General features: G+C 27.9%; 3 protein-coding genes across 8 annotated transcripts; 1 reads left to right on the top strand and 2 right to left on the bottom strand.

The window, feature by feature from the left end:
- Positions 1-214: 214 nt before the first annotated feature.
- LOC100168556 (baculoviral IAP repeat-containing protein 7-B) lies at positions 215-8,392 on the bottom strand. The gene is made up of 6 exons (XM_001947121.5): positions 7,889-8,392; positions 5,882-6,197; positions 5,504-5,704; positions 5,250-5,437; positions 5,128-5,186; positions 215-2,462 (listed from the first exon to the last, which is right to left on the bottom strand). The coding sequence occupies exons 1-6, from the start codon at positions 8,105-8,107 to the stop codon at positions 1,997-1,999; spliced, it is 1,449 nt and encodes a 482-aa protein (XP_001947156.2). The 5' UTR covers positions 8,108-8,392; the 3' UTR covers positions 215-1,996.
- Positions 8,393-8,532: 140 nt separating this feature from the next.
- On the top strand, positions 8,533-11,304 carry LOC100573289. Of its 6 annotated transcripts, none has more exons than XR_001680167.2 (6): positions 8,549-8,840; positions 9,338-9,426; positions 9,827-10,012; positions 10,141-10,529; positions 10,605-10,848; positions 10,935-11,304. XR_001680167.2 is itself a non-coding variant. In XM_029485067.1 (4 exons), the coding sequence occupies exons 1-4, from the start codon at positions 8,610-8,612 to the stop codon at positions 9,630-9,632; spliced, it is 243 nt and encodes an 80-aa protein (XP_029340927.1). In that variant the 5' UTR covers positions 8,595-8,609; the 3' UTR covers positions 9,633-9,820. The 6 variants fall into 6 exon arrangements, 1 of the variants encoding a protein (XP_029340927.1); XR_001680168.2 differs by having other exon boundaries at positions 8,550-8,840; positions 9,827-10,296; positions 10,414-10,529; XR_003838599.1 differs by having other exon boundaries at positions 8,550-8,840; positions 9,827-10,296; positions 10,443-10,529; positions 10,935-11,189.
- A 3,543-nt stretch (positions 11,305-14,847) lies between these two features.
- Positions 14,848-15,892, bottom strand: LOC103310482. Its single transcript, XM_008188908.1, has 2 exons — positions 15,796-15,892; positions 14,848-15,563 (listed from the first exon to the last, which is right to left on the bottom strand). The coding sequence occupies exons 1-2, from the start codon at positions 15,890-15,892 to the stop codon at positions 14,848-14,850; spliced, it is 813 nt and encodes a 270-aa protein (XP_008187130.1).
- Between the last annotated feature and the right edge of the window lie 8,928 nt (positions 15,893-24,820).

The following is a 24,820-nucleotide window of genomic DNA, read 5'->3' on the forward strand; positions in this document are numbered from 1 at the left end:
AAGCGGTACTGATAGAATAATAATAATTTAATAATTAGTTTTTTTATAATATTATTATTGATTGTACATAATACAAATTATTTTGTTTTGTTAAATACATGTATATAAGAAGTATTGATTTTAAAATATATATACATCATTTAATTTTTTTAAATTCAGCTTTTTGAATACTTATAAATAATTGTGATTTTTAAAATACAAAATATACGGTACATAACAATATACATGATTTTATTTCAAAAAATTAGGTAAGATAGATTTAGAGATAAATCCAGAATTCCATAAAAAAAATGATGGTCCAACAGTAATTACATTTAAATCATTCTTACACGGTAAATCAGACTGTGGTAGAACACATTTTGTGATAGAGCGCATACTGCCTCAGGGCCAAACTTGATTAATTTATTATGTAAAATACAAACAACTATTTGAAATTATAAAATATATTTATTACGATATTAATATAAAATTCCCGGTATTGGCAATGATAAATAAATTACAGAATAAACACAAAAATATTATATACTATGAACTCGTGATGTTGTTTCTACATTTGTGTTCAATGCTAGACCAAAAGTTAAAAAAATGGAGATGAGAGTTTTTACTTTAAATTTATATAATTATTTTATTTTTTCAGATGGTCAATTTTTGCATGGCTTCTGCAACATAGATGCCAACATGTGAAAATTGACCAATTGAAAAAAACATTTTTATTTGATCAATTTTTGCATCATGACTATATTATATTGTTTTAAAATAGTGGCTCTTCCTCCAACTATTGAAAAGTTGACTTGTAAAAAAATTTAATTATCTATCGTACATAATGATATATACTAATATATATATATTTTTAATTAAATTTAATTATAAAATTTGTATATCAAAACAATATTTCATGAGTAATTTTAAAATTTTTGACATTATTTTCTTTATGGACAGTTTTTTTTGTTGATTTTACGAACACATCTAAGTCATCAAGTTCCGGGTTCCACCCAAAAATAATAAATTCATTTTTTCTACTTATAAATCCAGGAATGGTATAATATACAATTTAATTAAAGCTTATTTTCTAACCTTAGAATTTAACACTTTTAGTGGCAGGCAATTAAGAAATATTCATTTACAGAATATTTTTTGTTTGGTATCAAATTAATGTTTTATATAAAATGTATCATAAGGAATAAAAAATAAATAATATTGGCAATACAATATTACAGTCTTAAATTATACTTACATATAAAAAAGGTATTAAAATAAAATGTCAATATTAATTAATGAACTTAATTATTAATACTTAATAGAACTGTTGTTCTGACATACAAAATTATTTCACAAAAATGAATACAAATGTGCATTTGATGTGATAATTTAATTTACAATTAAAGTAAAGTATAAGAAAACGATTAAATAACTTTACTAATATAACTGTATACATTTTTGGTTAAAACGCTTGAATAGAAAGTTAACTTAATATTAAGTGTACTGATATATTTTTACTTTTTAATAATAAACTGAATGGTGCCTAAGGTATTTATATTTTCCTATTGATGTTAAATCAAGTTTTTTAATTATAATATATTGTCAATACATTTAGGGACAGTATTACAATCATCGGTATGCTTCGATTACGCTTAACCGGCTGATAATAGATTTTATTACCGGCCGGTTAGGAGTCTGTTAAATTTAACGGGAGATGGTAATACTGCCCCTTATAGTTTATACAGTAATAAAAAAGGCAGGTTTAAAAAACAAAAATAATTTGATTTAACCTAAACAAAAATTAATGTAATATTTAAGACAAAAAAAAAAATCAGTCAAGTATGATAATATTGTTCCATTCGCTTAATTCTAACTTGATTCTTAAAATTATAAATTCTTATTAAATAATTAACAAACTAATATTAAGCTGAAGAAAAAAAAAATCATTATTTATGTTCGTATATTTAAATGTTTTGATATCTTAATTAGGTTTAGATCATTTCATCTTATATAAATGCTATAAGAACACTTGCATATATGCATATACTGGCTCAAAACATACCAGACATTGATTTACTTTTGGTGCGCATTTATAACAAGTAGATATGTGTCTACATGGTAAAAATACAGCTTGCATATCTTCTTTGCAACAAACCTTACAAAGAACTGGATCAATTAGTTCATTTGAATGAATGGTGAATGGAAAATGACTGAATTCTTTTAGATTAGTAACATAAAGGCCAACTCTCATAGTCATGGTAAACGGTTGTCTGCATACAGCACACAGATCAAGTGTCACTGCACATTGGATACAAGCAATAACATGACCACAAGGCATGAAAAGCACTTCCAATTTTTCTTTAAAGCAAATCTTACATAACACAGAATCAGGTGCAGATGGATCTTGTGGAGTCACGCGTATAATTGTCACAGGTTCCACAAAGTCCATGAATGTATTACTTTCGGTTAATGTTTCCAAATTCCTAAAAAAAAAAAAAAAATAATAATAATATAATATAAGGAAAATTGTTTTAGTCGAATAAATACAGTTATTAAATAATATGGAATTAAAATTTATATATATTATTGATAACATTTCGCTAAAAAGGTGACTAATTACATTTTAAGTATTAAAAAGATTTAAATTCAATTATTTAGTCAAATTGAATGAAATAAAAAAAAAAACGACATTTTATTAATTATTTATAATATTAGAAATATATTAATTGAAATCCAATTATTTTAGGTATGTGTATTTTTGTCAGGTTTATAAATACATCAAGAAAAAAAATATTACCACCACATTAAAATTTTGCATTGTCTGTTTTAAACAGCTGTTTTTGAAACCAAAATTTAAAGAATTTAATGGTACATAATACTACTGTAAATACTGAAAAAGAAAAGGTTAACTGGCTAAAAATTAAATGGATGAGGTTTGATAAAAGTGAACCTGATATTATGCAGTATACATATGGATTACAAGACGCAGAATTCACCTACATGTTGTATATGTCTAACTCGCATCACTATAAAATACAATACTCCAAGAATGCCCCACATACGAACCAGTACACACATCTCTCAACTTTCCACATAACATCAAGGAAATCCTCAACGAAGGACATACTCTCAATATTATCAATTTCATCACTATATGCAACCTCATCAACAAATTCTGATTCAGTCAATCTATCTTGAAAACACAATTAATAATTTAACTGTAAATATGTAATTTTATTTATCAATTGTATATGTATATAAATATCAAATCTGTTTTAACTAAAAAAAAAAAATTGGCTAATAACCTTAGCAGTGGAAGCCTATAAACTTTTAAATAAATTAAAAAGGTTGGATATTTCTAAAAAGAAAACTGCAGGTAGGAAAAAAGTTTGGACTTCAGTTGGTTTATTATGTTGTAAGTACCCAATCAAGTAACCTATACGTGAAGACAACAAAAAAAATTTAAACACTTTACTAGAACTTAAAATAATTCCATCTGATAATAAAAGTTTCTACGATGAACTACCAACGGTCAAAACATTATATTGTCCAATAGAATCAGGTGATGAATAAACTTTTTGTAAAATTATTTCAGATATGTTTTTGTTAATTCTTTATTTGATACATTTTCATTCTATTTTTATTTACAAATATTTTTTTATACTCAGAAGGTCCTCAGTGTAAATAATGTTACATTTTTAATTTTTTGTAAAATTATGCCAGAAATGTTTTTTGTTTAATTTTTTGTTAGTAGGTATAGCAATATTTTAATTACCAATGTTTGATAGTTTTTTATTCTGTTTTTATTTATGAATAATTTTTCTTATACTCTGATTACTGGAAAGGACCTCAGTATACATAATGTTACAATTTTTGTTTAACATTTTTTAATAATATTGATAATTAAAAATATAGGAAGTCAAACTATAATTGTGTTATTATTATTGGTACAATAACCGTATAACTGTAAATTATACTAAAAACAATATAAACAAATGTGTTAAGTATTTATGGCTTGTATAAAACTAAGTGTTATTCATGTAATTGTTAAGTTCAAACATGTTAAAAGACATAATTATAGTAAAGACTAGATAGCTAATATAAAACTCTATTGAAGTCAACCAAAAATTGGGCATTTCCGATTTTTATTGATGTGTGAATTGACATTCAAATGCTTGTCATAAACAATTTGGTAAATGTCACTTACTACATCTGTTCGCTAGACCATCGATATTTGATTACCAGAATACCTGTGTTATTTAATTACATACTGTATATACAATAAAGTAAAATTGCAGCATAAATTTGAGTGAATTAAAATGTTAAATTATTTCAAATCCATTGCAATTGCTAATGCAATGATTTATATTATTATAAGTCTATATTTAAAAATAGATATTATTTACCACAAATTTATTTTTCATTTTATCGATGTCACAGTGGGTTTGCTATGTCAAACTTGAAAACAAAATGAAATCCATTAAAAATGCATATTAGCAATTAAAATTAAATTAATAAAATATATATTATTTTACATTTTCGGTGGAATAATGAATCTATTAGTATTAAAAATTTTATATACTACATTTTGATGGAGTTTTCTCTTAGAAAATTGGACTCACATTGTGCTTTAGGGTTTAAAAAGGAAGGGGACAATATTTGAAAATGCATAACATTTTTCAAAAAATTACTAAATCAGTTTCTGACTAAATTGATTCTGTTATTTTTCTACTTTTTGTTGTTTTTATTCGGTTAACAAATGATTGATAAATTTTTATTGAAAAGTAAAAAAGATTAAAAATTTCAAACAAGGCTGAACAAGTAATTATAAAATACCGATAATCAAGTCCAAAATATTTTTATTAGTTTTAAGACGGAATTTAACAAAAAATGTTTAAACAATTTTGTAGTAGGTAAAACATACATTTTTAATTATTTTACCTCAGGTTTGAAAATGTAACAATATTTCTACTGAGTTTTTTATTCATTCATTACACGCTTATTTAATATCCATAATAACCTAAAATTACAGTGGATAAAGCATTCATCTTAAAGTACTTTTTATTTATTGGTAACTCATTATCATGTTAAGTCTTTTAATAATATATCAGGTTACTGCTCAAAACCATAAAATATATATAAACAAACCTCATGGTATTGCTGTCAACCGAAATATGTTTGTGAATGGTAAATAACTTGTACAATTCCTGCAAAAATAATACAATGCATATTATAAACTACATCTTAAAAATTAATTAAAAAATACTTACCTCTAGGTTGATTCGTAAACTATAGTTTACTTCACCACCAACCTCTTCCACAAAACGTTTTCCTTTACTTAAAAGAACATAACTGCAAAGTGGTGACCACCGTGCATGTTCAACCCAAGGATCATCATCAACTTCCCAATCCATCAGACCTTGGTTACAGCAGAAACATAACATCCTATCGTTTTCACCTTAAGTTGCAAACATTGTTGACTATAAATTCTGATCATACAAATTATAAATATTATAAAAGTTACCTATATAAAATAGCCCAGCTTTACAAAAAGTTTTAACATCATGGGTTAGTTTTTTTGTGAATGTTTCAAATGTTTTCTTACGAGATTCCAAAGAGGTTAATGCTTTATAATTTGAGAGTACTTTCATATTCGTGTCTGTCACAATACCAACGGAACGTAAGAAATTTTGAATATAAGTTGTCAAAACATCAGATTTGTGATCTGTAAAAATAAATCGTCATTAGTATTCAGTATATTATATTTTAATACATATGCATAGATATAATGCATAATACAAAATACCATTACAATAGTTATTATAATTTTAAACATATTTATCTAATATAATGTATTTAAAAAAATGTTTATATATGAAATGTATTTATATTAAATGTTTACCTAGTTTTTCCTTGAAATATGGACACTCTGGAGATGCCAATTTATGTTCAATATACGGATCGTCATCCTTTCCCCAGCATTCAAATCCAATTGGGCAGTATAAACATCTCACTTTATCTTGTATGCCTGTATAATAGAATCCAGCCCTAGCCAATTTATCAGGTGTAATACATTCTGATGGCCATTTTTTAAATGACTTCAGACAATTTTCATAAATTTTCATATCACAGATAGGAATAGTAGACTCTAGTGATTTTGTGATGCGTTTTGAGCTTAGAGAAGGCGTAGCAGGCTTATGACTTGGAGAAGGCATAATCTGTAAAGAAAAAAAAATGTAAAAAAGCACAAAACATATATTCAATTCACAATACATGAAGATAAATTAGGCTATACGCTAACATTCAATTGTTGTTGTAATGAAAGTCATTAATGGTAATATAGTATATAATAGGCATGGTGACACATTTGAAAAATAGTTGAAATTATTCATTGATTATATTAAGGATCTACATTTTTTAATAAAACTACCTATTTTAAACAAAACATTACTATATTTAAGTTAAAATGAAATAAAAGTAGGTCATTATAAATTATATAGATAATGTGTTTTTATTGTCTACGTCTAACTAAAAATGTGTATTGTGCGTCAATTGATCAAATAATATAAACATGTAGGTATATCTAATTACAAGTTTTGAATGAAAAAAAAATGGTACTTAGTATCATGAATAAAGGTATTTATAATAATTTAACTTGATTCAAAGGTTTAATTTTGTGAGTAAATGTGTTTTATTATTTGTCTACTTTACTACTATTTTTATTTTATAATAAATTACATTACTATTGTCTATTATACAATAAAGTTCATAGTATTTATGATTTATTTTTATTTACCCTACATTTTATGAATTTGTTATATTGAAAAATCAAAATACTATAGGAATTAAAAATACCTAATAGTGATACTAATAGTGGTACTACCTATATTATAATTTCTTAAAATGAAAAGTAAAAATACCAAATTTAATCAATAACTGAATACTTAAATTTTGGGTATTCACCCAGTATTAAAATTAACTTATATTCACCCAAAATTGTAGGTATGTGCCTATTTTAAGGTACCTACACCTAACCGATACATACACATTCTGCAAAGGATATTCATAGAATAACATAGAAAAACACTCACATGGTATCTAAGTATTATTTCTGTTTTTTGGATCTGAAGTTAAATAATAAATATTATCATCGTGTAATGATTAGGTACATATGATATTGCAATATTACTAAACTATACTCCGTCCTAGGAGAGAAAGCGACTAGGCGGCGACCAAAACGCGTTCATTTCCGCGCATACCCACCATATTCCTGCCAATGTTCTCTACTGTCGGTATTTGTCGATCGCCGTCGTACTGTTGTCAAACCGCTGTATACAAAGAGCCAAATTTGGCCTCGCAACGTCCGAGCGAATTTATTTCTCTCTTGTAGGACAGAGTATAATAATGATATTGTTTGATTAATCAAATAATACAAATATGTAAGTTTATTTAATTACAAGTTTTGAGTTTAAAAATAAATGGTATCTTTAGAATGTGCCAACACTAGGCTGACTATCAATAAATCATGTAGAAGCTGTAACATAATATGTCATGGATGCAAAATAAAAGTACACGATACTTACAAACAAGTCACACACTACAGCACCTAGCCATTTGTACTTATGTTTAATGCCATAACCAGTCACCAATTACCGTCAAATAATTTTAAAAATGGAAAAACCAGCTGTCTCCTCCAGAGAATGTTCAACGACAATACTGTTTCAATTAGATTGATACGCCATCAAAGCAATACTATTAGAAGCAATGTGTACGAGGTCCCCAAAGTTATAGTTGAATTAAACAAGAAAAATGGTTATGTATAGAGGATGAAGACGACGACCAACAAAACACAAACCGTGAATAGTTATATAAAATAAAAATACTTTGTTGACTTCAACTTTCTACTTACACCAGTGGTTCCGGCGGTGTGGTTATTGCCGACGGTGTGGTTATTGCCGACATCGTTGTCGTTGCCGACACCGTTGTCGTTGGCGATATCGTTGTCGTTGGCGATATCGTTGTCGTTGCCGTTGTCGACATTATGGTCGTTGTCATTGCCGTTGCCACCATTGTTGTTATTCTGTGCGGGCGGGTCGTTTGGTGGAACACGTTCAGAGCTGTTGTCCATGGTGTCAAAAAATGACGAGCGACCGAACAACAACGACCGATTAGAAAATGTAAATTCCGGCGGATGCGAGGATATGAATGATGACGAGTAACGAGTCTGTACTCTGTAGTCCGGTAGCGTCGGTGAAAATGGCGTCCGGTGGTAGCACGCTAACGCGCTGGTTCCTGATGCTTGATTGCGTATTTGCGTGCGGATGGTTAGATACGGCACACTGGAACGCGGTGCAGCAGCTCCACAAGCCAACAGGAAATTGTGTTTTGATGAGGCGGTGCCAAATATTTCGTCGTGTTAATAAGTGATAACACGATTACGCGAAGGCACTATTACACGACATATCACCTAACCCATGAATCAATTTGTTCCCTTACCAACTAAATCCCCAACAAGAGTACAACATTTTTAGTAGCAACATTTTTTTTTATGATATCATGTATTCATGTTAATTTTTGTGGAAAACCAAAGTAAATTGAAATTAGGCATTTATTTATTTTTTTATATATATATGACAGTCATCCATTATTATATACAATTATTTGATGTATGGAAACACATGATACTAAATGATAATTTCAATAATTTAAATTCTAGTATTGTTTTAAATACAGCAATATATTTTTATTACAGTTGTTAATATACATACATACCCACCTTCAGCATCAGAAAGCATCGATGATCTCTGATCAGGCAGAAACGAAATCATACACCTTTCGGATAATGTCACATACAACACAAGGTAATACCAATCGTGTTTTGTGTATGTTATGTTTATGATATATTATTCATTTTTGTCCTGTTAATCAATATTCAATACTCATATACAGGGCTGGAAGTAAGTGAATTTTAGTAAGGAAAAAAATTTTCTAATTTAAATATGTGCTATTAAAATGTATATTTACTTTAATCACTATTTTCTGTATTTTTTGTAAAACTTAGTATGTTAGAATAAATTATATTATACGTAGAGATTCAAAGAAAATTTTTTAGCAGTGAGTTTTGAAAAAAATGTATGTAGGTCGATTTTTTGATTAAATTCGTTCATAAATTTAGTCACTTTTTCAAATAATATTAACCACTTCTAGCCCAGCATAACCTATAATAATTTAAAATTAATATTTCTTCATAAAGTAACATGACCATCATTCATTATTCCATACATTTATTTTATATATTGTAGACACATGGCTTCTATCTAGTATTATTTTTAAATACGGTAATATATTTTTATTACAGTTAGTATACATGTACTCCCTCTGTCAGCAACAGAAAGCGTCGATGAAACTAAATCAACCGCCGTTGAGATACCGCCACCTACACTCAAGGTAATAACAATGGTGTTTTGTATAATATGTTATGTTTATGATATGATGTTCATTTTTGTCCCATTAATCAATTATCATATTATACAAAGTTTTTTGTAAGTCACTTTTAGTATAAATATGTTTTTTAATTTAAATAGTTAATATGATTTAATTATGGGCCATTGAAATGTGTTTATTTTAATCACTATTTTCTGTAGGTTTTGTAAAACGTAAGTAAACCAGAATAAATTAAATCATATGTAGAGATTCAAAGATAATTGATTAATAACAGTGATGAGGATGCAAATAAACTATACATATGTAAATTCTGTCAAAAAGTATTTAAATATAAATCACTGTACAAAAACCATGTACTGATACAAGACACAAATGGTAAACTGCATTGTTATTATTGTCCTAGGTATTTCAAGAGACGTGCCAATTTAGAAAGACATTTCTATACACATTTTGGAGGGAAAAGTTATGATTGCGAAGCTTGTTTTAAATCATATACATTCAAATTTAATCTGAAATATCACATTGACTCTCAACACAATGATAATCCGCAGGAAGGGTTAGGTTACTTGAGGGTACTTGAGACGTTTTGGTAATATGTAATGCAACTAGTCATTTAAAAAATATATATATTTCCATCGAAAATAATATGTAAAAATATATATAAAACGGAGTTAGTACAATTGTACACTATAATAACGTACATCAATTTATTTAAAGATCAAATTCATGGATTCTTTGTCAGTCATACCATAATCATACTAAACGTTTTACCATACATTAAATGTAACTGTACGCAGTAGACAAAGAATTTGTGGAATTTATAAATAAAATTGGATTCATGGTGGCTGATGCAATAAATCATGAACAAAAACGGTAAATTTTAAAAACAATATTCATCACATTACTAAAATAATAAAAATAAATAATGTTAAATATAAATTTATTAAAAACGGATTCTTCCCAAATTTCAAAACCGTTATTGACGATCAGTCGGTCATATTCTAATTTTTATGCCACAGGAAGTTGTTATAGATTTTAATAAAATGTTGACATTGGCGTGCATTTATATTTACTATGAAAATTCATTGCGATCACGAGATGACACAGTATGTAATAATGTTTAGAAATATACTACATAATTATATAAAATGTATTAATGACCTTCAATTTTTTTTCCTCAGCTATCCAATATATATGGCCATATCAAAGTAGTTATGTCTATAATATGCTGCAACTATATCGATATAAAAAATACAAAGACCACACTACAACATTTGGCGAATGAAAATTGTTTAGAAGAGAAAAAAAAACAACTATACAATTTATGCTTCCGATCAATCAAAAACAATATAAAACATCCAAATAGTCAACAAAATTTTAAATATTACTTATGAAATATGTATGAAGACATCTATATTTTACAATGTAACTTGATTTTTTTGTTTTAAGACACCAATATGGTTCACAAATTCAAATAATTTCTATAATTGTATATTTGTATTCTGTTTAAGCTGCCAACAACCGGTTACACCTAAGAAAACCATTTGACAAAAAGCCATCCGACACAAAGCCATCCAAAATCAACATAAAGGCACGCGACAAAAAGCCACCTGACAAAAGACCACCATTCAGTCTGGCCAATTTTGCACCATCTTTTATCACAATTATTTAAAACGACAAAAAACTATCAAAATAATTAAATATTGTACCTATTATCAAATATCATTTATCTTGATGTTCCTAATTAATTTTTATCATTATTCACTATATTAACTTATCAATTATCATTAACTCGTCATTATTCTATGAGTATTTTAAAATTGGAAATTGTTTGTACATCTTAAAATATTAATAAATCACTTTAAAAAAAAAATTTTATAAAAAGCTTTTTAGATGCTCTAGAATATTACCATTACATTTTATAAGAGGTTAATTCACTCTAATTTTGAAACTATAAAAGAATATTGGTATTCAAAAAAATTGTGTGAACATAAAAAATGTCATTGCATGTATAAAATAAAATGATATAGGTACTCTAAAAGTTTCATATACTCACAAATAGTATTTTTAAATTATAACACAATTACAAAAATCATTATTCTTGGTTTTATATCTAATTTCATCTAAATTAGAACTTATAATGACTGTAAAATATAACTGTGTTTAATACTATTAAGTGTTTATACATATTTTAGATTGTTTGGTTACAGTAAGGACCATTTATGTGAATCGTTTCAAATTGTTAATCCTTAGCTGTAAAAGTTGAGAATGTTATACATTTTTAATACTAGATTTTGTAAAAATCCAAACTTTAAATATTTATAAAATCGTGCCTATGGATTTCCAATATTTTTCAACTTCTTTTATAACAACTTATAGGAAACATTGTATTAAATTTTCAAGATTTTATACCTAACAAATAAAATTTTATTGACATTTATAGAATGAAAACTGAAAAAAATTTACATTTCAAATGTTTAATAATAACTCAGAACTAGTCAAAATATTATATTGAAAATTTTACCATAGAAAATTATAAAATAAATATTTGATGAAAATTTCCAGTAGCTACGGTTATAGACGCTGTAAGTTTGAAAATGTTCAAATGACATTTTTTCTTGCCTGCATTTATATCAACTAATTTCAATTTTTAAATTTTTTTTTGCACACAAATCACGAATACAAGTAGAATACAGTAGAAGTAGTCGCGATTCCAACATCATCATAATATGTAATAAATAGGGACCAGATTTATATATGCACAAAAAATACTAAAAATATGCTTCTTATTAAAATGCTGTAATATGCTACAAAATATGCATTTATTTTTAAACATGCACTTAAAATTGAATCGAAAATATTGTAAACTATGAAAACTACCTATGTAAAAAAATAAGTATTACCTAATTAATATAGGTATAGAGAGGTTTTAAAAGTATAAAAAGTATTTCGTCGTCTTCACTATAAGTTCTTTGCCATTTAAAATTCTTTATCTTCAATCCATAAAATATTAGCCCACATTAATAAAAAGTGAAAACTAAGATTGAATTCATATTTTACCTTATTGCACTGGATGATCAGAAGTTGTTTAATGCAAACGAATTTATGTATATAATGTATTAATGTAATATATATACATGTTATTTTAAAAACGTTAATTTAAGTCAAGTTGTATTTTTTTACAATTTTTTTTTTGTGTAAATTAATGTGTAATATATTAATTACTTTTTCCGTAATATTATTTTTGGGAATCTTTAGACAAAATTTTCATACGTATAATTCGCATCAATTTTTCATTTTTTTTTTTTATTTGTTAGGGTTTCTGTTACACTGTATAAACGAGTTAGAAAGCCTATTGCTCTCCGATCGTGCTAAATTATCGGTTTCTAAACACATTTAATAGGAAACAATGTATTAAATTATAGTTTTCATGTACGTACAACTTAAACATAATTTGGTAACTTGAATATGCTTGTGTATAGAAACTTAAATAAATTAAATAACTATCTAAATTAAACATAAAATTATTTATATTTTGATATCGATTTTTTAATACCTATTAGCTCGTATGAATCTATGTTAAAAACTTAGATTTTTATGCATACTTTTTAATGCTGGCTAGCATATATTTACTTTTAATAGAATTATTATAAAATTATTTATTTATTCAACTCCGGTATTAAAAATATTTACATTTAATTTTGTTATATATTGTTGAATTATTATTTCTAGTTTTTTGTTTTGAAATAATTAATTGGTTGACTGTATTATTTTATTCATTATTCCCTAATATCTATGTAATGAAATACATATTATGTCAATGTTAAAATGTTCTGTTTTATTTGTAATGAATAAAGTAACCAGCATACTTTTATAAAAATAAATGTAATTAAATTATATAATAAAGAGATTATGTATTATGTATTTTTAAAAAAGTGCTCATACACATTTTCAGCAATAGGTACATCGTTAATCGTTATACACGTATTATAAATAATAATCTAAATTATATTTCTTTGATGTACCTATTTATTACTATAAATTGAAATAGTACCTAAAGTAGTACTCAAAAGTTAAAAAATTAGGTAGTTTATGTTTGAGTAGAATGTTTTTTAAAAATATAAATTAATAGTTATTATTATTAGATATTATTATTTGTTTTAAGCACTTATGTTATAATTTCACATTTTAATTTATGTTGTATAATTATTATGAAAAAGTAAAATATATAAGTAATATAATGTTTTGAATTACAATTAATTGATAGATTTGATAGACAGTAGTATTAATCGATGTATCATGAAAATTTCAAGGAGTAAAATAGGCAACTACTTTAACATCTCGAGGCAATGATAAAAAATAATTCGCCAGTTTTTAATAGTTTTAATTTGTCAGTGACCTGACAAATTAGATATTTGATTGTGATTATCTTTGATTTTACAATAATTGAATAGGTACCAATGTGTTTTCTCATCACATTTTGTAGGAGAAAAATACTTAAATTTTCAACGTTGAACGTGGTTTATTCCTCTTTCTGGTTAGCAAATTTACTCTATATTTTGGTTAGTAGTTAGAACTTTGGGAGTTAGGTAGTCAAAGCCGCATTTAGGGCGATGCTATACAACTACCCCGGTGCCAAGATTATTGTGGTTGAAAATTTTGAAATTAGATTGAAAATATTTCAAGGCATACTGAGATTAATAGAAATTTAAATTATTTCGTGTCTCTTAAAACTATTCAGGATACCTATGTGTTGTTTTTTGTGGAAAAATGATTTAATAGGTATGTCGTATGTACCCTTATATAGATGTATCTCTCAGAATGCTATAATATTATGTACCTACTAACTAATTACACGAGTTATTCTCGTGTTTAAAGCGTGTCAAGACATATCTGAGATCTTGTACCTCTAAAAAAGCACACATTATTGTAAAACTGTAAAACAGATATTCTTTTCTTAACTTAAATCTAAATTAGGTTCATGAAGATCTATCACTAATATTTCGGTGTTTCCGAATTGCGTGCGAATATCAATCATTATTTAGGATGAATTGCGTGCGCGATTTTCTCGAGATACAACCGAATTGCGGGGCCGTGGTTATTTTATAAATTTTGTGTTAATACATTAAAATAATATAAAAAATTGTTAAACAACGTTAAAATATATAATTTTCAAAACTTTTCAGTCTAATAGATTAAAAAAATCATAAACATACAAATAGTGTGTACAACGTCAAAATATATAAATTTCAAAACTTTTCAGAGTATAATAGATTAAAAAATCATAAACATACGAATAGTGTGTTGAAATACATTAAAATAATATGTGAAACAACGTCAAAAAAATATTAGTAAACAAATAAATATACAAATTATTTAAAAATATGAGTATAAAAATGCTATAAAAATATGAGTATAAAAATGTTATAAAACTGGCAAATTTTTGTATGCCAAAATTTCTACGAACTCCAAACGGGTTATAACTTTATCTTTATACTGACGCATAATTTCATGAATATAATTTTCTTTTTCCACTGTCATGCGTCGTTTTTGTGTTTGATTTGAGCCACGCATTTTGATGTAAACGTCAGTTAGTACATTTTTTAAAACTTCTAATAATTGAAAAATATTTGGATACGAAGAGTAGAACATACTATTGAGTTTCGAATGAAATGACTCACAAGCATTAGTAGTACGCATTAAATTGTTAGAAAACTCCGCCCATATTGATGGTGGAAATTTACTGCTACTACTAATGTAATTTTTTTCAAAAAAATCACAAAAAGCATTTAATTGTTGATTATTTGGTTTTATAGTCATGAGATCTTCAAAAAAACATTTTTGTACTTTCTCAGGTTCTAAAAAGGATAATCCAAAGCATACTTTTAAAAATTTTCCAATTTCTGATTTCTTTTTAAAGTTCTTACTTAGGCCAAGTAATTTAATTTTTCTCCACATAGTCTGGCCCAAGTGAAAGCGACAGCCTTTCCAAACTACTTCGGGAAAAATCTCTGAAATTGCCAAGTGAATAACTTGTTCGAAATCAGCGTAAATTATACGTGGTGTAAAAGTCAAATTTAATTCACCAATTTTATCTAACAAATCAGAAAATGCATCTTTATATGTTTTTGTAGTTTTGCCTGTTAATAAAAAAAAAAACTAGCGGGGTATAATTTGAATTTTTTAGCTCCATGGATAATGAATAATTGATAAAATGGTTTAGGACAACTTTTAAACGTACCATCAATATATAAAACGGCACATTTAATTCAGTTAAATATTTCAAATTAGTTTGTGTTGAAAAAGCTATTATATTTTTTTCTGAATTATAAATTAACAAAAATAATTCATCTCGATTTGTTTTGATTTCACCTAAATTTGTTAGAGCCAAATGTTGTTCATCTAAATTTGTAGGCAACTTTGGAATCATACTTGAACGTGCATAGTGAATATTTTTTCTTATACGCATTGTGTCTGTAGTAATTAGACTACTTATATCTCCTTCGCGTAATTCTCGGTGTAAAATCTTACATGGCTTTTCAAACGGATCCTCCAAAGCTTTACGTTTTAATTTATTAGGTACTTACTTTTTGTCGAGTTAAAATATTGACATCGTCTTTTTCGTATTTGTGATTAAATACACTAAAAATAATTTCACTATTTTCAAATTTTTAATCTAATCTCATTCCTCGGATAAAACCCATATTACTATCGAATTTACTATACTTAACTAAATATTACTATATTAAATTTACTATAGTATAAACTCAAATGATCGGCGAAAACCGGTCGTCTATTCAAACTTGTAATCTGTCACGAAAAATACGCGCACGCAATTCGGTTGTCAACCAACATCGCTTTTTTTTTTGGCACGCAATTCGGATGCAGCCTAATATTTACCGTGGTTAGGCCCCGTACGAGAGCACCAAATTTTTTTCGACCTGGGCGCAAAATGTCTAAATTCATAGGTAGGTAGATACTTGGTAGGTAGTTCTGAAAGTTTTCCTTTCCGAGCACTACAGCCTTGGCCCCAAAATTCCTAAGTAAGGCTCTGCTTATAACTAATAAGTAATAACTATAATAAAATTGCTCATTTAAGATTGTTATTTTGGGACATATAACCGCAATATTATTATTGGGTTTGCTTCGTCTGAGAGAATTATGTGACTACTTTGCACATATGAGTGCGGGTCGGTGGTCGCTCTCTAAATTGTATTCATAATCTCTTTTTAGTCCAATCCAACTTTATATAGCAAATTTTTACAATAATATTCATTATTATTCAATGAAACTTGATTAAAATAAGAAATTTATTATTAGCTCATTGCTCAAATCTCTATTCTTTTTGGTTTGTATGTATTGAGAGCTGTTCTGTGTTCACTACACCCGCATTTATTGTCTCCGTCTTACAAGTGTACAACAATTAACAGCAAATTTATGCTGAGCAGTTCCCGTTTAGCTTCGTTAGTTTTTAATTTAAAGTGAATCGACTTAGGTGATATGAAACTTAATAGTAAAAACATTATCTTTGTTCGTATGTTGGTTTCTTACGATGATTCAATTTTCTAGAAACTTTTGGGTACCTATATAAAAAAGCGTGATTTTAAAATTATCTATGATAATTTGCTTGAAAACTGAATTATTGTAAAAAAACCCCGACTTACGAACACAGATAATATTTCTACCATTTAGTTTTATGATAAGTTGATTCACTCTTATTTTTAAACTAACAAAGCTAAACGTGAACTGCTAGTGTACATTTTCGGTATTGTCAATGTTGCGCACAAGAAAAAACGCTAACGACAAAATATGTGGGTATAGTGTCCTCTTAAGAGTATATAAATTATGGGTAAAAGCTTCAAGCATAGTATTGCATTTAATATATTGTTAATTGAACTTTTTTTAAAAATTCATTTTTTGTTTTTAAGATAATATACATATATATAGACGTACCTAGTGATGTAAATTTTCATGAAAATTTGTTTTGGTGAACATTTTATAATTTATCATATTGATTTCTTATCAAATAAATCTTTTGATATTATGTAGTTGTAGTATATTTAACCTTCATAATTATATTTTAAAATATGTACTTTTATTACCATTTACCCATTTTAATATAATGTTGGTATTATTCTAATGAACATAATATAGTAAATTCAAAATACAAATCATAAAATATATAATATTATAATATATACCTACATCAATATATAATATTTAACTCGGTAATAAATGTGCATTTTTATACTTTATTAAAAATGTTGTATTTTTACTTCAATATAAATTATGAGTGTATAATCGTTTTGTTACAATAATTGATTTTTCAATTTTTAACGGAGGTAATTTCTTTGCTCCTGGGTCAAGTTTTCACAACATTTTTTTCCGCAGGTGTAAAGCTTAATTTTTGTTGATTTTTTTGATACATTTGGCATAAGTCACTGACGAATATTACTCATATCATTGAAGAAATAAATATGGCGTATCTAAACATAACCGTTTCTGACGTAAGTCAAAATAAGTGAAATCAAAAAGACATAGGTCGTAGACAAATAGGGCTTAAGTCAGAAAAAGTGAAATAAAAAGGGCAAAACTACAGTAATCTCGTTAAATATTCATAGTAACAAGAATTTTAATGGTTACATGCAATAAGCATGTAATATATATAATATAAAAATACCTTAGATATGTATGGATATAATGAACTTACAAGTAGGAATTTTCAAACTTTCAAACGGCTGTCTTGAAAAGTTAATTAAATTGACATAAGCCCTTTCACCTACCGGGATCAAAGACTTATTATTTGAGTTACTTCCTCAATTTTACCCAAATTATATTTTTTTTTATTATAAGTGTTTTGTTTGACTCTGAGTGTCTGACATTATACTTGTTACAATGTAAATAAAAATGAAACAGTAATTTTATAAAGTATTTAAATATATTTAAACTTAAAAATTAATTAATTTAAGAAAAGTACAAAAAAAACAAATTTTCAAAATTTTCAATTGAACATTTTCAAGCTTATATCTCTAGGGACTAGGCGTACTTATCTATAGTCATTTGAAATTAAAAGGGTGTATAGAGTCACACTAAAATGTCGTTACTGAATTTTTTGTGGTCCTCGTACATATTATAATAAAGGTTGACTAAAACTTTAGATAGCTAAACAATTATAAAAAGCAAGTAAGTGGATGTCGCTCTGCTGTACAGTAGGTTATAAGTGGGTCATTGTATAATGGATTGTATTAGACTTGAATTCAATGATATAATATCATTGTATAAGAAAAACGATTCTGAGCGGAGACGGTTTGTCAGTCTGGATATTTTATATTGTTATTATTTATGATATCATGTATAAGTTGAATTAATATAAAAATATTATAATTTTTTATTCGTTTTTTTAGCGTTTTTTCGTAATTTTTCGGTGGTTTTTCCCGTGACATTAAATAACTATTGAGAAAATCGAAAAATGACCTCTCTAAAGTACTATAATTATTTGCTAAAAGATAAGGTAATTTATGTTGAAATCGAAGCATCTTTCTGGTAGAAATTTTGTATACAGGGTATAAAAAAAAAAAAATAAACACCATTGTAAAACCAATAGCTGTGGCTTAAATATTGTTGCTTGGTGAGGGAGGGGGTTACATATGATCAGCTCCCTCACATCAACCTAACAAGTTGAGACGTAGATATAGAACTGTCAAATATGACCTGGGTAGTATATTTTTCCGGCCTAAATTTTTCTCCCAAGCTGTCCCTGAGTAGTTGTATAAAAAAACATTGATTATAATATACATAAATGAGACAAAGACCACGTATGTAATGTATACAATATACATTTATGTCACAAAACTACAAATCTTTAAAATGTACAGTTTTATTTGATATTTTAAACGCACCGATTAATCTAGAGAAGTGACAAGAATTCTGGGAACAAGTGCACTTTACCACCCCATGCAAATTTTTCGATTTTTTTTTTTTCGGAACTTATGTAGCTCATCGAGTTAAGAACGATGGTGCTATCAGAATTTGTCGCTCTCACTTAGTTTCGAAGATAACTTCGGCTTTTCAAAGTTTTCAATTTTACGTTTATACGCATGCGCGCAACACTACTATAATGCCGCGCGGAGGACTATTTTTGTTATTTTTTTGTACTTACTTATTTTAACCTGTTTAAAACGATTGTACAATAATAATTTATCCCCCGATTTGCTATGAAACACCTCCCCAAGTGGGTCACAGGGTTAAGACAATTGTATTTTTGTTGCACCGAGTCACCGAGCGGGGTCACTCGCTCGCTCGGACAATTTTATTATTAAAAGTAATTGTGTGTTCTAATATTTGTAAGTTCAAAATTAAATGATTGTGCCATAAGTAACAACAACAACCTAGGCTTAAAAATAAGTAATAGGTACTCATAAATACAGTCGAATCTCGGTAACTCGAATCTCAAGGGGAAAAAAAAAATTTGACTTACTAAAAATTTCGAGCTATCAATATCTATCAATGTATTATTATTATTTGAAGGGGAATTTAATTTGTTCGAGATGTTGAGAATTTCGAATTATCAAGGTTTGAGTTACCGAGAGTCGACTGTAATTTCATTAATATAATAAGTCTCCCAAATAAAAAAAAAAAAATCGCGAAAGACGTGACACGTCGACACAATCGTTTGTCGACAATATTTTGACGGATTCCGAAGCATTCTGATCGGAAACGCATGCGCACTGACCGCTTCCTCCTTCTGCCACGCTGACCCCCTGGTCACGGCACCAAAGGAGAGCGCACGCGGCCTGTCGCTACCCGCCGACGTTTCTCGTCGTATCGTCGTGCAACTCCTACGAGTCATCTCCCGACGTGTGACCGGCCTCTGGCTCCATTTTGTTGTACTTCGCTAAAGGTGTTAATAAACGTTATTTTATCCAACTTAATCCGATTTGTTCTCAATACCTAGAGCAACGTTGGCCGCGTGAGATAACAACTGATCTCCTGCGCGCCACAAAACTATTCGATAGTGCTATTCGATAGCTTATCAGAATATTCGATAGTTTTTATTGAAAAACTACTAATCGGTTATACTTAAAAACATTCGAATAGTATTCGATAGCTTAAAAAAACTATCGAATACTATTCGATAGTGCCCATCACTACTATGAACCCACTGTCTTTTTGTCGTATATTTTTCGTTTTCTTCAGCTTCTGACAAAAGAGCTAGTGTGAATATCATGTCTTTTTCGTCACTACTTGTATCACTCATTATAATATTATATTTTATAAACACTTAAAAATATTTAAAATAAATAATGTAGCAATAAGCTTTAGTTCGACCGTCGAGCTTGAGCGATGAGATCAAAATGACCAAGTATCTATGGCCGCGGAATTCCTACTGGTTCCGACACAGTGTGCGGACAAAATTCGTTTCCGTTCCGCTCCGATTCAGTGTGCGACAACCTATAGGCAGTCCTTTGGGGGTCTAGTTGACCCCCATTAAAAATAAAACGTATACATATATTACAAAATTCAAATTTGTATTTATTTCTATATTTGAAGATGGTTTGTATAATAGATAGTTTGAAAATATGTTAAGCATCTTCAAAATAGGTGTCAAAATGGAAGCAGTGGATCATAATTTACACCCACGTGAGTTGTAGCGTCATAATATTTTTTTGAAGTTTTTATTTTTATAATATTAATTATTTTATTATGTATTATGTATTATGTATTATGTGTATTAATGTATTTTCATACTTACATATCATATCATGGTAACCCATACCTAATATCTCTAAAGTTTCTATATAGGTTTTAAACATTTTTAGAAACTGTTTTAATTGATTTTCTTTTAGGCAAAGTAGTTATTTTTGAATGGTTGTAAATAATACATGACACTGCAGTTCAACTAATTAAAATTTCGACCCCAAAAATGTTCTCGGAAATATGTACTTTAATCAAAGAAATCTGGAAAAAAGAATAAATCCCTCAGGATTGGAAAACAGCAATAATTTGCCCAATATATAAGAAAGGGGATACAATGGATATAAAAAACTATAGAGGGATAGCGCTATTAAATACCTGCTACAAAATTTTATCCACCGCAATATTACATAGACTGGAAATATACTCCAAAGACATAATAGGAAAATATCAAACTGGATTCATAAAAGGAAAATCTACCACTGACCATATATTTACGATCAGACAAGCATTAGAAAAATATTATAAATTTGGAAAAGAAGTGCACTTATGTTTTGTTGACTTTAGCCAAGCTTATGACAGCATCAATAGAAACAAATTATGGAGAACCTTAGAAGAATTTGAAATACCTTCAAAATTAATCCAATTAATAAAAGAATGTAATTCCAACACCGCGTGTAAAGTCAAATTCCGAAATCAATTATCTGAAAGTTTTGATGTGAACACGGGCCTGAGGCAAAGCGATGCTTTGTCGCCATTACTTTTTAATTCAGCCCTTGAAAAAATGGTAAGGATAATGTCAGCATATCAAGACATGGAATTACTAGGGGAATACTCTATACTTGCTTATGCGGACGACATCGTGGTAATGGGTAATACACGCATCGAGGTAACCGCAAAAACCAACGATCTACTTAAAGCTGCCAAATTTATGGGCCTTAAAGTTAACCAAGACAAAACAAAATATATGGTCGTCAGCAGAGAAAATGAGATGGTAGCTAATCTGAGTGTCGAGGAGTACACTTTCCAAGCGGTAAATGATTTCAAATACTTAGGTACTAACATAAATAAGAACAACAATATGCATAATGAAATAAATTTAAGAATCTCAGCAGCCAATAAAGGTTTTTTTGCATTAGTGAAACTATTTAAATCTAAACTTCTATCTAAAAGATCAAAGATCAACCTATACCTGAGCTACTTACGCCCAGTCCTTGCGTATGGCTGCGAAACGTGGTCGGTGACAAAAGGAGACGAAGAAAAACTGCTAATCTTCGAAAGGAAAATACTCCCCCGAATCTATGGTTCTATCTACGAAAATGGAGATTATCGAATAAGAACAAATGGAGAAATATACAAGCTATTCCAAAAACCAAATATAAAAGCATTCATCAGAAGCAAGAGACTCGAATGGGCTGGGCACTTATGGAGAGAGAATGGCATATGCAAGCAAGTTCTGATGGGCAGAATCAATGGTTGAAGACTCAGAGGCCGCCCTAGACATAGATGGACACTATAAAATCAGACCTAGCAATGATTGCACCAGAAACAGAACTAGAAGGAAGTGAAAATAGAGAGAAGTGGCAAGAAATTGTGGAAGCAGCGAAGGCCCTCAATAGGCTATAAAAGCTACAAAAAAAAAAAAAAAAATGTACTAATATAAGATAATATTTATTATTAAGCATACACAATTTTATTTTGAATATTTTTATATTTAAAACAAAATTTATAATTTCCCATACCATTATAAGTAGGTAGTACCTACATATTAAAAATATAATTTGTATAGATATGAGGTACCATCACGTATAAATTAAACAATGTATAAACTATAAATACAAATAAAATAAAATAGGTACCTACATATTATAGTTACAGTTTATGTACATATATTTCATTTATTTATACTATTTTTAACAAAGTTAATTGTATTTTGTATTATAATTTGATTAATAAACAGGCAGTTTGGTGAAAAATGAAGAAGTTGGGGTATTTAAATTTAGTGAATACCAATGAATGGGCACTTAAATGCTTAAGACTGCTATTAAGCCTTCCACTCTTACCAGCTAACGACATTGAAAATTGGTTAAATTGGATTATTCAGTTGGCAAGAAGAAAAAATATAAATTTTGACAGACTCTTTGATTATTATAGAAGGTACCAACTAACTATAATAAAAGTGATATAATATTTTACATAAACTTCCTTTTATTATTATGAACTTCCATTAATTATAGAAGTTATAATTATAATAATTTACATTAAAATAATATAATCTGGTAATTTTTAACTAACTATTTTAAACATTATTTTATATTTATCAATGTATTCAATCTTACCTAATTGTCATAGATTTTGGATTCTACGTGTTAGAGTACTCACATTATCTGTGAATGGATGTTCAAGAAGGACAAACAATAATGTTGAGTCCTTCCACAAATCATTACAACTAAAATTTTCTGTCTCTCACCCTAATCTATGTGTATTTTTGGGTCAGTATTTATTGTCGTTTTATTGATACTTTTAAATTAATAATTAACTAAATTAGAGAATATTTTTTTTCAGAACAACTTAGCCATTTAAGTGAAAATTACCACATTATAGTAGATCAGCTATGGAATGGATTACAACCAACCAAAAAACTTAGTGTTAAATTCTTGGCGATTAGTGCCAGAATACGTAGAGCGACAGAGGAATATGATTCACATCTAATTACATTGTTCATATTCGATGGCAGCATATGAAATGCGCCAAAGACATTGGGCATTAGGCGTTCAAAATGGTATGAATAAAAACTCACACCTTACCTATATAATATATAAAACAAAAAGTCAATAATCACGATACATTTTTTTGTATGTAGATATTTATTGCTTAAAAATATTCTTACCATATTTCAAATTATATTATAAAAGTAATATGTAATCAATTTATATAAACAATATAATATTCAATTTTTGTGATGTGAAATATTTGTAGCAGCATTTAGGGGTTGTAAAAAGAAGCTAAAAACTACCATACACATGATACAACTTGTATTGAAATTTTTGTTTGTTCACATAAAAAATGACTATATTCATTATCGGTGGGGGGCACGTATAGTCTTATAGATATTTATATTTCAATAATACAATTAAATGTGTTTGAATCAATATGATGTATTTTTACTTATATTTTAGTAAGAGAGATTTATCATACTTACCCCAGTTATGGTTCATTAGGTCAGGCAAGCTGATTACAGGGTATATCCACGTAATGATGTGACACTAAGAAATGCGTGGATAAATGTAGAAAATCTATAATCTTAATGACTTTATAAGAAATGAGACCCTTGAGGTAGGTAATTATGATATACTTATTATTTATTTATTTCCTCTTTTGATTTGTTTTCTCTCAAGTATACTTGGATTACCTTATTCGAGTTCATCTAATACGGTAAGTAAAACACCAGTTAAGGTTTTAACGCCAAGTGGTACATTTACAGTCACCGAAGAACTCGATGAAGGAAGCTAATAAAATCATTTGATATCATTAAAATATATTACTAAAAGAATAAAAGTATAAAAAAAGGTATTGTGAATTTATACAATACATTTTAAATTCAACAGCCAACCTGTGTCAAATCGAAAATGCTGCCGAAATGTATTTAATGTATCGAATAATACACCAAGTACTGATATTGTAACTCTTTTCGATGAAGATA

The sequence above is a fragment of the Acyrthosiphon pisum genome, chromosome X (genome assembly GCF_005508785.2).
Source record: "Acyrthosiphon pisum isolate AL4f chromosome X, pea_aphid_22Mar2018_4r6ur, whole genome shotgun sequence".
Lineage (NCBI taxonomy): Eukaryota > Metazoa > Arthropoda > Insecta > Hemiptera > Aphididae > Acyrthosiphon > Acyrthosiphon pisum.